Here is a 15654-nt window from a genome sequence, read left to right as displayed (position 1 = left end):
ATGAAATGTATATGCGTGTAAAAATTCAGAATGAAATACCCTGAAATGCGACCGGTACAAAAAAAATAACTCATGAACATTGAGGATGAATAGTATCATGTGCTCAAAAGCCACAAATGTTTTTCTTTTTACACAACCCTGATTTCAACTTATTTCGTCCTGAAATTTACACACAAGTAATACTTTCAATTATATATCTATTTTTCCAGAATTTGAAACATAGAAATATGAATTTTGAAAATTACAAATGGAGGCCTACATGAACTTGGCCTCCAATGGCCGTATGCATCGTTCTGATGCAGAGGCCGAGGACAAACCCCCTATTTTTTTAAAAATGAGCTTGGCCTCCAAAAGCAATTTTCGATAATATACCCACTATGCAAATTCTCCAATTTGAAGAGAGCTGGCTCTTCTCGGCATGCTGTTCTGCTTCCCCTGACACGTTTCCCTAGAAGCATAGATCATACGCTTAAATAGAGTTAATTGCACTGAAGTACCACAATTCGGGCATCACATGCAGATTGGTACCACGATTGCTAATTTTTGCGTGTCAGTACCAACATTGGTCCGAGTTTTTGCAAAAGAGACTAAAACGCGTATTTATATGTATTGGCGCTGGAACCGACAGCTGGGCCCCACCCGTCAGGTGCCACGCTGGTCAATCAGCGCGTGCCCGCGTGTGCCCGCGCGCTGACTAGGATGAGCCGGTGCGCTGCTGCTGTCCTAACCGGCCCAGCGCACCAGCTCTCCCCCGACGCACCATTCCCCTCCCCTGCTCCTCCTCGCTCGTTTCCTTCGTCGCCGCCGCGCGCGTCCCGACTGCCGGCCGCCGCCCCGCCCCGCCGACGCCATGGTTTTGGAGGACGAAAGCAGCGACGACCAGTCTAGCCTCCCGTACATGCATTCTTCCTCCACAGACGGTCTCAACCAGGTCAGTACAGTCAGTTTAGGGTTAGGGTTTCAGATTTGGGATTTCTTGATTTGGTTGATTTCGCTAGGTTTTGATTTGGCCATTGTCTTTGTGCGAGCTTCTGAAGGTCCCTTTCAGCCTTGAAGATCCAGACTACAAGGGGCTTGAGCTGGATGTGATGTATCCATGTGAGAAGCACGGCATGTCATCTGAGAGGCTTGTTGCCTTTGAAGGAACACACACAAGCAGGAGATTTTTAGCATGTGCACAGCCGGTATGGGTTGTAGGATTGTAGGCATAGTGATTTTTTTTCTTACTTGGTAAGTGCCATGTTGAACTCTGTTTGCTGGAGTAGCTTATTTAGGTCAAGCATGAGTATATTTTGCTGGAGTACAATGGCATAGTAATTTTGGTTAATAGTGGTAGTAGAGTAGCTTAAAAATGGTTGAACACTCCTTGATATGAACACTAGAGTAACTAACCTAGTCGGTCAGCTACTAAAGTGGCTACTCCTCTTGTTAAATGTAGTGGTCTGATGCTAAATTTAGATATTCTTTTTGGCAACTGCAGTGATTTTGTGTAATTACTTGCTGTATGAACTGTTTTGGTGTTGTTGTTGTTTTTGCAGGAAGGTAGCAATTGTGGCTTTGTTGAATGGGTTGATCACCAGTGGGCCCCAACAATGCAGAATGCATTGTTGAAGCTATTTGCAATGGTTGAAGATGCCAAAAGTGCTAGGGTGAATGACAGTCTTGAAAGTTCTTTCACTATCCACCATCTGACAGAAGAGAAGAACAAGATGGAGGCCAACTATGACAAGCTAGTCCAAGATGTGCATGAGTTGATGAACTTCCAGGAAGATAAGGTGGTGGATTTTAGACATCTGCAGTCTGCCATTACATATCAGCAGGAGGTAAGAAAAGAACCGATTGATGATATGAAGGCAAAGATGGCAACTGAGATGGCAAAGAAAGATGCAGAGACCCAGAAACTTACTCAGAAGTATGAGCTGCTGCTCAACCTGACAAGAGCTCAAGCAACAGTCATTCAAAACTTGAAGTTGAACAAAATGAAAGAGAAGCAAGTGCTTATTGAAGCTAGTATGAATTTGGAGCTGAAGAATGCAGAGCTAACTAAGTGTCAGGAGAAGCTCACCCAAGAGAAGCTAGAGTTGAAGCTTCAGGCTACTGATCTGCTTAAGGGAAATGAAAAGCATATTGAAGAGAAGTGGCAGTTAGAATTTCAGAATGAAAAGTTGAAGGAGAAGTTCAGGGGGATTTAGGCCATCTTGGAGAAGTGAAGAAGATGAAAATGAGATTAGTGGCATTGCTGACCTTTTGGGAATGATGGATGTGTAATGACCTAGCATCTAGGAACTAAGGTTGTGTACTGTATGCTTGTACTAATGGTGAACTATGGTTGTGTATGTATGTAGTAGTTATGCTATTCATCCTTTTGTGAGAAAAGGATGAACTATGCATTTGAAGTGAACTCCTCTATGTATTGTGAACAATGGTTATGTATTGCTATAATGAGTTGAACTCCAGAAACTAATGTGTGCTATGATTGGTAGACATGGATCAGTTTCTTATTATGTATGGATATGCTGATTATGTATATGGATATGATGACGGTACATTATGACAATGTTGCAGCAAACCACTCATCTCATACAAAATAAAAGAGGAACAAGACTGACTAAATCCCATTGCATCAGAAGATAACTTCACTGATCCATTACAACTTGGCTTAAACTGAACCAACTTGATCCAGAAGACAACCAGATAGTACATTGCATTTATATTAGCTGCAACTGAACCAACTAACTAACTTAATATCTCACCTGCAACTAAGCCAAGCACAAATATAGTGAAAAGAAACAGCACATTGTGAAATTTGGCCCTAATCCCTGCAATCTCTGCATTCTTCTCTCTGAGTTGAGTTTGCAGAGACAGAAACATGGCCTCCCTTGTGCCATCATCTTCACTTGGATTCTGCATTGGAAATTGATCTTCAGATCTAGCAACAGTTGCACCTTTAAGCCTCCATACTTCATCACGCAGATCCCCAATGAGCTCACTCCAGAATTTGGGCAATGGATCATCATGCCATTGCACAAATCCACAGCCACCGTGCTATTAAGATACCACAACCAAATTTCCAAAAATATATCATTTCACATACTATTGCACAGAAGAAAAAGGAAGAAAATTAGGCAAAAAACAACACTCACCATAGCATCCACGCAGCTATAGTACCTCCTACCAGGGTTATGACAGCTCTAGGAGATCCATCTTGGCGCCTTCCTCGGAGTTGAGCAGTGGCACATCACTGGAGGCTCGTATGCGATTGGGTTCTCGCGGTAGCGCACCGGCGAGCGCGACTCCTCCCCCCTCCTTCTTGTAGCTCGACGAAATCCGGGAGCGGACCCAGCACTGGACGACCACGACATCTCCGACGCCGGCGCCTCCAGGCTGAGATTTCTCCTTCCTTGTGCTCCAAATGGACAGTGCATGGACGAACCCTAGTTTCGTTCCCCACTCTGAGATCTTGTGATGTCACTTTAATAGTAGGAGAGGTATCTGTCCCACATGTCAGAATCCCCAAATGTGGTACTGCATGTAATGTGTTGCCCCAATATTGGTACTGACATGCAACAGCCTGCAGCAGTATTGGTACTGATTTGTCACAAGTAACTGCAAATGTGGTACTACTTTGCAAATACTGTTCAACATTCAGATAATCACCTAAAGTTCAACATTCAGATAACCACCTAATGTTCAACATTCAGATAACCACCTAAAGTTCAACATTCAGATAACCACCTAACGTTCAACATTCAGATAACCACCTCAAGTTCAACACATACATATCCAGTAGCAAGTTCAACATTACAATAACCAATACTCCACCTCAAGCATCAAGTTCAACCAAAATAACACCACAGCATTTCAAATTACATGGCTCCTCTTCCCATGCTAGCAGTGAAGTAGGTCATCCATCCAGTGTGTGTACCATGAGTAGGAATGTCAGCATATTGCCTTGGGGCACTTGATGGCCTTGGAGCACCTCTTCCTCTGCCAGGTGGTGGTGGTGTAGTAGAAGTAGCAGCTCCTCTTCCTCTTCCAGCTCCTCTTCCAGATGGTGGTGTTGTAGTAGAAGTAGCACCAACTCCTCTGCCTCTGCCAGCTTCTCTTCCAGATGGTGGTGTTGTAGTACAAGTAGCACCAGCTCCTCTGCCTTTGCCAGCTCCTCTTCTTCCAGATGATGGTGGTGTAGGAGCAGAAGCAGCAGGTCTTGGTTGTCTTGCTGTTGGTGTAGTAGAAGGACCAACAGCTCTTGGCTGTGAGGTACTTGGAGAGCCTTGCAAAGAAAAGGAAACAGTTAATAATGCTAGAAAGAAATGTACAAGAAAGAAAACATCAGTATATTTCAAGGTGAAAAATTATTACCACATGCTTATTCTTCCTCAAAGCTAGCTCAGGCTTCAACTGTTTAAGACAGTTCGTGTACCTATGCCCTTGGAGACCCCAATTGCCACATGTTATGGTCCCCATTCTTGAAGTTTTTTTTGGCTTTGGTACTTCAAATTTTCCCTTGATCCTCTTTTCTTTCCTTCTTCCTCTCTTGATTTTGAATGCAGGTGGTTCTATGTCTGGACCAGGGGTCCTTATCCAATCATGCTCACCAGGCACAGGAAAGATCATTGGTTCATAAGCGGCAACATAAAAATCTTTCTTGAAGAATTTGCTGACATAATCCTCTGGTTTCCTTTTAGCCTTGTTTATTGCAGAGATGGCATGGTTGCAAGGTATGCCACTAAGGTCCCACTTCCTGCATCCACAAGTCTCAAGTTCCAGGTTGACAGCATGTGTTTGCTGCCCACTTGTAACTTGCCATAAGTTGACCCATAAGTTGATCCCTGCCTGTATTGGCTTGCAGTATCTGGCCCTCTCCTTCTCAACCTCTAACTTCTCACTATAATGAGGTGTTATCTCCCATCTTGCTGCCTTTACACTCTCTCTCTCTTCATGTGCCACCTCACCATCTGCTTATCTTTTATCCCATCACACATTGTCCTTATAGGTTTTCTCCTAACATCTAAAATGTACTTGTTGAACACCTCAGACAAGTTGTTCACTACCAAGTCAGTCTTGCAGTTTGGGTCAAATGCATGCCTTGCCCATGTTTTTTTGGTATTGCAGTAAGCCACTCCCAAGCTTCCTCACTTTCAGCTCTAAGATCATTCATTGCAATATTAAATTTGTGTTCATTGTAGGCATAGCTAGCATTATCCATGCACTTCTTAAGATCTTCACCCCTAAACCCAACATTTTAGAAATTTGCATATAAATTTCTAAGGCAGAATCTTTGGTTGCAATTTGGAAACACAACATTCACTGCATTCAATAACCCCTGACACAAACAATTTAACAAGTCTAAGCTACAAGCTAAAGAAATATGCACCACTGAAAATCTAAGCTACTGTAAACACTTGTTCAAAACAGAATGAAATATGCAAACACACACCTTTTGTCTATCTGACATTATAGTATCAGCTCCAAACTTGCCAACTTCTCCCCCTAGGCAAATTTTCAATTGGTGTAGAAACCAACACCAACTAGGTGTGTCCTCTTGACCAACTATGCCAAATGCCAGTGGATATGTTGTTGTTGCCGTCTCTACCAGTGGCATCAAGTAGTTGAGCACCTGTAGTGAGCTTAATGAAGCATCCATCAACACCTGTGTAATCAACATTTCCAAACATTAAATACATTCAAGTGAGATACAATATGGAGTACTCTACAATATGTAAATGGTTCACAAGGTTCAGGAACTAACCAATGAATGGCCTACACCCATTGAGAAACCCATCCCTTGCTCCATTAAGGCAAAAGAACATGGCATGGAATCTTGGGCCTGGGTGGGGTATTTTTGCATTTGGTACTGGAGTAACAGTAGTGACTATTACTCTACTCCCAGGGTTTGTGTCCATGACAGTGTGAGCATAGTCTTTAAGCCTAGGATATTGCTTCTTGTGATCTCCTAACATGGCTTCAATAGCTATGTTCTTTGCCCTATATGCCATGCACTTGGTCACATCTACACCATATTTTTCATTGCATGCATCAACTATAGTCTGAATACCAGTAGTTATATCAGATCTAAAGAGATGCTCATATTTCTGTGCTAGCCACTTAGCACTAACCCTGGTGGTCTCAGTGGTACTAGGGCAAGTGTGCTCTAGTCCCGTCTTCTTAATTACAAAGGTTTTCTCCCCTTTTATAATTGCTGCCACCATTAAGAACTAGCATTGTTTATCTGTACACTCAACAATTATCCTCTGATCTGAATTCCTGTGATACTTGAAATTCCTGGTCTGGGTGATGTGCAAATTCAACAAAGCATCTCTGAATTGATGTTGATCCCTAAAACACAACTTTAGACACAGTTGCTCATGTGGTTGCTCCATTTTCTCATTGTACCACTTCTTAGCAGGCCTTTTCTTTGCCCTACTCTTCCTTTTCTTTGGTAGGACAAAAGAGAGTGGCTCAAAACCATCATCATCACTCTCCCTCAACAACCCCTTCTCTTCTTCATCTGATGATGGTCTGAAATCAGGTTCAACCTCTGGTAGCTCACTACAATGTGACCTAGTGGTTGGTCCTCTTCTAACTGACAGCTTCTGCTTCTTCTTTATAGGTTCAACTATAGTTTCTTCTTCTTGTTTAAAAGTCCTATCTTCCTCTACCTCAAATGGGTCCTCAACTTCAGTGTCACCCTCATAATGCATAGTCTTCAGCATTTCTTCCTCTTCTGATTGATCATCATCTGATTCTTCCTCTTGTAGTTCTAGCTCTCTCTATCTCTTTCCCTCTTCCACCTCTACATCTTCATTATCAACCATGTAATGAGGGTCACTTCCAATTTGACCATCCTCATCAGAGGCATCACTGTCCTCATAAGCCTCAAATCCTTGATATCCCTCTTCTTCTTCTTCCAAAACTGCTTTCAACTTGGTTGTTGCATTCTTGCTTTCTTGTGTGCAAACACCAGGAGGACCGGCAGGATGATGTGTGCTAGAGATGCTACATTGACTCTCAAAAACTACTCCTTCCTGATCAACAACTAAGATAGGAGGCTCACTCAGATCATAAATAATAGGCTCTTGGTACACCACAGTGGACAAGTCTGGCTTTTCAAAATGCTGCCTCTCAAAATCAGTATCAGGGGGTGGACAAGCCCTGACTAGCAAATTAAGCACAAAATTGTCCTGGATCTTCCTCTTTATCATCTGTAATTCTGCATGACTGTCTACCAAATCCAGCCATTTCTCTCATAAAGATGGATTTTCAATGTGATACAAACATATGCATTAAATCCTTGGGTTTCCATCACTGCAACCAAATTCAGATAAGTAATATCTGAACCACACAGCTTCATCTTCAATGGTTCTCTTGCATCAAAATGGATCCTTACTTGCCAAATGTCTTCATCCAAACTACAGAACAGATTAAATTTCATGTATCATTATAATTACTCTTAATTTGGAGAGCAACAGTACAGTACAGACCAAATTAAAGTAACCTGTAAGTCCATTATTTACTAATTCAGCACAATAGTGAAATTTGGAGAGCAACAGTACAGTACAGAACAATTTAAAGTAACAGTACAGTACAGCACAGAACAATTTGGAGAGCCACACTAATTCACTTAGTAAAACCATAATCCGAAAATTTTACTGTCATTGAACTAATTTGAGAGTGCAATACACTATGTTACTAGGCTAGTTTATTTGTCCTATACTAGTCACTTCAATTGGATAAAACCTAATCCCCAACTGGATAAAGCAGAAGATGAACAAACCCTAAAAATGCCCAATTGGATAAATCAGAGGAGGAGTAGGACAAGGGTACTTACAGCACGCCGCCAAGTCCATGCGTCAACTCATGGCTGCTGCTAGGGTTCGCCACCCACTGATGCGCCAACCGCAACCGCTGCTCCATGGTGAGTAACATCGACTCCTCGTCGTCGGTCGAGTACGCGGAGCTGGACTCGTCGCCGCCATCCCCGTCGACGCCAGCTGTTCCGCTAGGAGGCCAAAACGGCATCTCACCGCCGCCATGGACGCCCTTGCCGCCGCCTGGCGGAATCGCCGACGCCATGGACTAGGGTTTGAGTCGAGGAGGAGGAAGGGAGGGGAATGGTGCGGCCGGGCTGGAGCTGGTGCGACCGGACCGGGTTGGAGAGCAGCAGCGCACCGGCTCGTCCTAGTCAGCGCGCGGGCACGCGCCGATTGGCCAGCATGGCACCTGACGGGTGGGGCTCAGCTGTCGGTTCCAGCATCAATACGTATAAATACGCGTTTTAGCCTAATTTGCAAAAACCCGGATCAATGTTGGTACTGACACGCAAAAATTAGCAATCGTGGTATCAATCTGCATGTGATGACCGAATTGTGGTACTTCCGTGCAATTAACTCGCTTAAATAAGGTTAGCTGCTTCACTGAGTCACTGCCTCACGTTTTCTTTGTCCTTGTTTCGTCTCTCTCTCTCCCTCCACCTGTAGCCAAAAGAGCTCATGGAAAGAAGCAGAGAGATTATGAGAAAGCCATTTTTCTTTGTAAGCTCACCTTCGTGCTTTATTCATCTTCCCAGCTAGTAGCCAATCACCCCGTTTGCGTCTGCATATATACGGCACCGCTCCCCCTCTTCTCGGCATACCGACCTCGAGGGCTTAAGTGCGCGCTCGATCAACGAAACACAACGCGAGTCTACCTCAAGAACTAGCTGACAGGACACCAGTGTGAAGGACAGTCGAGTGACCATGGCCGCAGCAGCCAGCGATGGCCTCGCCGACGAGAAGGCGCCGGGGACGATCGGCGTAGGCCGGTACGAGGAGATGGAGCAAGACGGCGCCTCCAGCACCGCAAAGTCGCGGCTCTCTGGCCTCCTGTGGCACGGCGGCTCCGCCTACGACGCCTGGTTCAGCTGCGCTTCCAACCAGGTGAGCACCATTACGCAGCCATTTTCTTGTTAGCTCACGGCATTATACTAGCTAGTGCTTACTTTGTGTTGTCGCCGGTGCGAATGGTTTGGTGACCCTCAGGTGGCCCAGGTGCTGCTGACCTTGCCCTACTCCTTCTCGCAACTGGGGATGCTGAGCGGCATACTGTTCCAGCTCTTCTACGGCCTCATGGGGAGCTGGACCGCGTACCTCATCAGCATCCTCTACGTGGAGTACCGGACCAGGAAGGAGAGGGAGAAGGCCGACTTCAGGAACCATGTCATCCAGGTGAGCTAGCGAGAGGAGAGACCACCACGTTCATTCTTCGCCGTCCGTCCGTGTTCCATCTTCCGTGTGGTGTGGCGGATCTGAACTGAAATCGCCGCTGATGCGCAGTGGTTCGAGGTGCTGGACGGGCTGCTGGGGAGGCACTGGAGGAACGTCGGCCTCGCCTTCAACTGCACCTTCCTCCTCTTCGGCTCCGTCATCCAGCTCATCGCCTGCGCCAGGTACGTGTGCGCGCGCTCATGAGCGTTCATCATTATCAGTACTCATAAGTGTTTGCTTAAAGACGGACACGTGAAAGAACAAAAAAGAGAGACACAAAAGTTGATCGTCTCCAAGCTCGTTTTGTTATTGGCTCCTTTGTTTCTTGGTGTCCGTGGAGAGTGGCTTCCTCAAGAGAGTGTATGATGCATGGTGTGCAGCAACATCTACTACATTAACGACCGGCTGGACAAGAGGACGTGGACCTACATCTTCGGCGCGTGCTGCGCCACCACGGTGTTCATCCCGTCGTTCCACAACTACCGCATCTGGTCCTTCCTGGGCCTCGTCATGACCACCTACACGGCGTGGTACCTCGCCGTTGCATCCCTTCTCCATGGCCAGGTACGTACCTACCTACGTGTGGCCAGCCGTGTGGTGTGGATACAATACAATCATACGAAAGTGACAACTCAATACAGTGACTGACATGCATGTATCGGGCGTACACTGCAACGTGTGTTCTATATTAGCACTTGTGTGCTGTCCATTTCGTGGGTACATAACATAACATGTATACGGTACTGTACTCAGGTTGATGGTGTGAAGCACTCTGGCCCGACCAAGATGGTGCTCTACTTCACCGGGGCCACCAACATTCTCTACACCTTCGGCGGCCATGCAGTTACTGTGTAAGTAGCTAACAAAAACCCCGCCCTTTCGTCGATTTACTAATAGTAGTAGAGTAGTAGTATTGCATTAGATAGTGGAGTACGTCCTCAAAAAAGAAAAAGATAGTGGAGTACATGTCAAAAGGAAAAAATAAATACACAAAATGGGCACGCATCGTCACATGCCATGTCAAGTTTTGGACACTGGACTGCTGGCCTGTGTACCGGGAAAGCGCAGCGTCAGCGAGCCCACTCTCTGCCGGTGTACATTCTGCAACGGTTCCGTAGTGCCGCCAATGGCTTTTGCTGAATACACTCCGTAGTTTAAATTTACTAGCTAGGCTGCACATTTGTGTCACCACAAGCGTACACGCTTAGTCCATTTCTTGCGTGCTGGGCACGAACAAGACAGCATTGGCCCACAGCACTGCTCAGTCTTGGCAGCAAGCAAACTCGTACGGTTTCCTTCTCAGCTAATGGCTGTGACCTGTAGTAGCCTTTGTTGATCATTCTCGCCCTCGGTCATACGCAGTGGCAGGCCGGGCATCTCTGTGTCTGCGGCCTTGGACTCCGGCCGTCTCATCAGTCATTTTCTGAACAGTCAAGGGAAAGGAGCCACTCCACCCCAGCAGCAGGGCTCCGGCTCCTTTACCCGTGCCGGATACGATAACCCTGTCACAGACGCAAACAGCACGAAAGTTCGATGCGCCCAAAAATGGCGCACTTGTCCATGTAACTCTGTAGCCTGCACCACGCTAGCTTGCAAAGTTGCAGTCATCCACGCCTTAGCTCGGTCAGAGCAGAGTCCGGTCCTCTCGCTCGCTGCATGCAGGGTTGCAGTGAAAACACCAGCCCATGGTTTAGATTAGAGCAGTCTGTCCAATGTCACTAACTTAGCTGTGCATGCAAGCAATTAGCTAGAATCTTGATCGATGGATGTGTGGATGCAGGGAGGTGATGCACGCGATGTGGCGGCCGCAGAAGTTCAAGGGGATCTACCTGATGGCGACGGCGTACGTGCTGACGCTGACGCTGCCGTCGGCGGCGAGCGTGTACTGGGCGTTCGGGGACGAGCTGCTCACGCACTCCAACGCGCTCTCGCTGCTGCCGCGCACGCCGTTCCGGGACGCCGCCGTGGTGCTCATGCTCGTCCACCAGTTCATCACCTTCGGCTTCGCCTGCACGCCGCTCTACTTCGTCTGGGAGAAGCTCATCGGCCTCCACGACTGCCGCAGCCTCTGCAAGCGCGCCGCCGCGCGCCTCCCCGTCGTCGTGCCCATCTGGTTCCTCGCCATCGTCTTCCCCTTCTTCGGGCCCATCAACTCCGCCGTCGGCTCCCTCCTCGTCAGCTTCACCGTCTACATCATCCCGGCGCTCGCGCACATGATCACCTACCGCTCCGCACACGCCCGCGAGGTAACTACCACTACTGTCTTTTTTACGTTCAGTTCATTCATTTTACTGTCTTTTCAAGTGCTAGTACGCACTAACCAAAAGTAGCTGCTTTTGCTTTCACTTTTAGCTTGGGAGTTTAGCATGCAGTAGGTAGGGTTTGTGGCGTTTGCATTGCACGCCTATGTTCTTTGGGTATCTCGCAGCAGTTTGCTTGCTTTATTACAGCGGCATCGATGTCGTGCCACGCCCAGCTAGGTCCTGATTAGATGTCACCTAGCACAGCAGCACGACTTTTCCAGAGACCGGCTAGTTTGAGTGTTAGCATAAAGCTGTGGCAATGATTAAGGGTGAAGCATAATTAGTGTCTTTACTAAACGTGAGACAAAACTGCATGAGTTGTCAGTGTCAAAGCGTTATTTGTCTGAAAACGGACACAATTAGTTTGTACTACTGTCAGAAAGAAGAACAGAGTGATGATATTTGTTCGACATGCGTGTCAGTGGTGCTGCAATGTGGTAAAGAACTCTGTTTTGCCATGGCCTAATGAACTCTTGCCTGAACGCTTGACATGCAGAACGCCGTGGAGCAGCCGCCGCGGTTCGTGGGGCGATGGACGGGCACGTACGTGATCAACGCGTTCGTGGTGGTGTGGGTGCTGGTGGTCGGCTTCGGCTTCGGCGGCTGGGCCAGCATCACCAACTTCGTCCGCCAGATCGACACCTTCGGCCTCTTCACCAAGTGCTACCAGTGCCCCACGCCGCCCATCCCGGACGCCTCCTGGCCGTTCCCCGGCGGCCTCCACAACCTGACGATGCTTCCGCCGGCGCCGGCTCCTTCACCGGCGCACTTCTTCCGCCACCACCGGCACCACAGCCGCGGGCTCTGAAGCTTAAGAAGCCTCCGAGGCTGCCGCTGCTCTGGATAACCCTAGTTAATTAGCGCTGTTACTGATCATCAGTCTAGTAAGAAGAACTACCCGTGAGTAGGGAGCGAGCTTGTTGTTTCTTTTCTTCTCTTGGATTCAGAGAGAGGGTGATGGCTGATGTTTGTCTCTTGTTCTGAGCTCTGGCCTGGCGTGAAGCATCTAGCTGTTGCTTTCTCTTATTCTCATGCATATGCTATTCTTTGTTATGGGGATGCGCAAAAGGAAGGGAAAGCTGGTTTCTTTGCTGAATTAGCTAGACTATATCATGACAACCCTTTGCCTTGTTTGGTTGGAGGAGACTTTAACATTATCAGAAACCATAAAGAGAAAAACAAACCTATAGCAAATGAACAATGGTCCTTTATGTTTAATGCTATTATTGAACAAGCAGGGCTTAGAGAGCTTCCTTTAAATGGAAGACAATACACTTGGGCTAATAACCAAGAGGATCCCACTTATGAGAAGCTGGATAGGGTGCTGATGTGTCCTGCATGGGAGGAAAAATATCCCTTTGCCATTTTACAAGCTTGGGCTAGGGAGATCTCTGATCATACTCCTCTGTTCCTAGATACAGGGGAAGCACAACTGACCAAATATATTTTCAGATATGAAAATGGTTGGTTTTTGAGAGAGGGCTTTAAGGAACTTATATTTAAAACATGGAATCGTAGGTATAGCGAAGATGTGTTGGACAGATGGCAATTTAGGATGAGGGAATTGAGGAAAAAAGCTAAGGGGTGGAATAAAAATATGGATGCTTGGTACAGGAAAATTAAAACAGAAATTATTAAGGAATTGGATGATATTGATAAGAGAGCAGAGAGAATGGGACTGACTGCTGCAGAAAGAACTGAGCAAAAAGAGCTTAGAATGCAGCTGAAAAGAATTATGACACAAGAAGAAATGAAGTGGTTGCAGAGATTTAAAGACAAAGAAATAAAAGATGGAGATGGAAATACTAGATACTATCATGCAAGAGTGAATGGGAGGAGGAGAAAAAACAGAATAATTTCCCTAGAACAAGATGAAGGGATCATAGAAGGGAAGGATAACCTGATGGAATATATTACTAACTTTTATAAAAATCTGTTTGGACGTCCTGAGGATTCTGACATATCATTGAGGGATATGGAAATGGATAAAATATCTGCCCAAGACAAAGAGGAATTATTGTCCCCCTTTTCCTTGGATGAAATTCATAAAGTAGTGTTTGGTATGAAAAGAAACAAAAGCCCTGGACCAGATGGATTCCCTGCTGATTTTTATCAGGATTTTTGGGAGTTAGTTAAGTGGGACCTTAAAGCTTTAGTTGAGGGATTTGCCAGGGGAGATATTAACATTGCTAGGATTAACTATGGCATTATTACCCTTGTCCCTAAAACCAATGATGCCAAGCAAATACAAAAGTTCAGGCCTATATGCCTGCTTAATGTGAGTTTCAAAATTATTACAAAAGTCCTGATGAATAGGTTGGCAAAATGTGTTGCGCCTGTCATTTCCAGAACGCAGACTGCATTCATCAAAGGGAGATACATTATGGAGGGAGTTGTCATACTTCATGAAGCTTTGAACACTTTTCATAAAAATAAAGAAGATGCGTTGGTATTTAAAGTAGATTTTGAAAAAGCCTATGACAAAATTAAGTGGCCCTTTGTTATTCAGATGCTTAGACAAAAAGGCTTCCCTGATAAATAGTGTGATTGGATAATGGAAACAATGAGAGGGGGGGCATGTAGGAATAAGGGTTAATGATGAAATTGGTCCTTTCTTCAAGACGTTTAAAGGGCTTAGACAGGGAGATGCCATGTCGCCATTATTATTTGATGTGGCTGCTGATGCCCTTGCAATTTTAATGAACAATGCTTTAAAAATGGACATTGTTAAGGGAGTATTGGGGAATGATGAAAGCAAGGGGATTAATATGTTGCAATACGCCGATGATACTATCTTCCTGATCAAAGATGATGAAGCTAGTGTCAGAAACCTCAAATTTATTTTAGGGGCTTTTGAACAGATGTCTGGATTAAAAATTAACTTTCATAAGAGTGAGTTGATGTTGTTTGGTAAAGCCAAAGGTAAACAATCACTTTACCAGGAAATATTGACATGCAAAATGGGAAATCTGCCTATCAGATATTTGGGGATGCCTATGTTGGAAATATGCCCTAGAGGCAATAATAAAAGCATTATTATTATATTTCCTTGTTCATGATAATTGTCTTTATTCATGCTATAATTGTGTTATCCGGAAATCGTAATACATGTGTGAATAACAGACACCAACCTGTCCCTAGTGAGCCTCTAGTTGACTAGCTCGTTGATCAACAGATAGTCATGGTTTCCTGACTATGGATACTGGATGTCATTGATAACGAGATCACATCATTGGGAGAATGATGTGATGGCAAGACCCAATCCTAAACATAGCACAAGATCGTATAGTTCGTTTGCTAGAGTTTTCCAATGTCAAAGTATCTTTTCCTTAGACCATGAGATCGTGTAACTCCCGGATACCGTAGGAGTGCTTTGGGTATGCCAAACGTCACAACGTAACTGGGTGACTATAAAGGTAGACTACGGGTATCTCCGAAAGTGTCTGTTGGGTGACATGGATCAAGAATGGGATTTGTCACTCCGTATGACGGAGAGGTATCACTGGGCCCACTCGGTAATGCATCATCATAATGAGCTCAGAGTGACCAAGTGTCTGGTCACGGGATCATGCATTACGGTACGAGTAAAGTGACTTGCCGGTAACGAGATTGAACGAGGTATTGGGATACTGACGATCGAATCTCGGGCAAGTAACATATCGATAGACAAAGGGAATAGCGTACGGGATTGATTGAATCCTCGACATCGTGGTTCATCCGATGAGATCATTGTGGAGCATGTGGGAGCCAACATGGGTATCCAGATCCCGCTGTTGGTTATTGACCGGAGAGTCGTCTCGGTCATGTCTGCTTGTTTCCCGAACCCGTAGGGTCTACACACTTAAGGTTCGGTGACGCTAGGGTCATGAAGATATGTATATGCAGAAACCCGAATGTTGTTCGGAGTCCCGGATGAGATCCCGGACGTCACGAGGAGTTCCGGAATGGTCCGGAGGTAAAGAATTATATATAGGAAGTGCTATTTCGGGCATCGGGACAAGTTTCGGGGTTATCGGTATTGTACCGGGACCACCGAAAGGGTCCCCGGGGTCCACCGGGTGGGGCCACCTGTCCCGGGGGGCCACATGGGCTGTAGGGGGTGCGCC

At 45.9% G+C, this 15654-nt stretch overlaps 1 protein-coding gene across 1 annotated transcript; it reads left to right on the top strand.

The window, feature by feature from the left end:
- The first annotated feature begins 8489 nt into the window (after window positions 1–8489).
- On the top strand, window positions 8490–12572 carry LOC123092784 (auxin transporter-like protein 2). Its single transcript, XM_044514610.1, has 7 exons — window positions 8490–8918; window positions 9021–9206; window positions 9315–9427; window positions 9626–9809; window positions 9999–10096; window positions 11026–11491; window positions 12045–12572. Exons 1-7 carry the CDS (start codon window positions 8739–8741, stop codon window positions 12354–12356), a joined length of 1539 nt encoding a protein of 512 aa, XP_044370545.1. The 5' UTR covers window positions 8490–8738; the 3' UTR covers window positions 12357–12572.
- The last annotated feature ends 3082 nt before the right edge of the window (window positions 12573–15654 follow it).

Source organism: Triticum aestivum, chromosome 4B, assembly GCF_018294505.1.
Source record: "Triticum aestivum cultivar Chinese Spring chromosome 4B, IWGSC CS RefSeq v2.1, whole genome shotgun sequence".
NCBI lineage: Eukaryota > Viridiplantae > Streptophyta > Magnoliopsida > Poales > Poaceae > Triticum > Triticum aestivum.
Note: the sequence above shows the minus strand (reverse complement) of the source record. Positions and strands in the feature narration are given on the sequence as shown.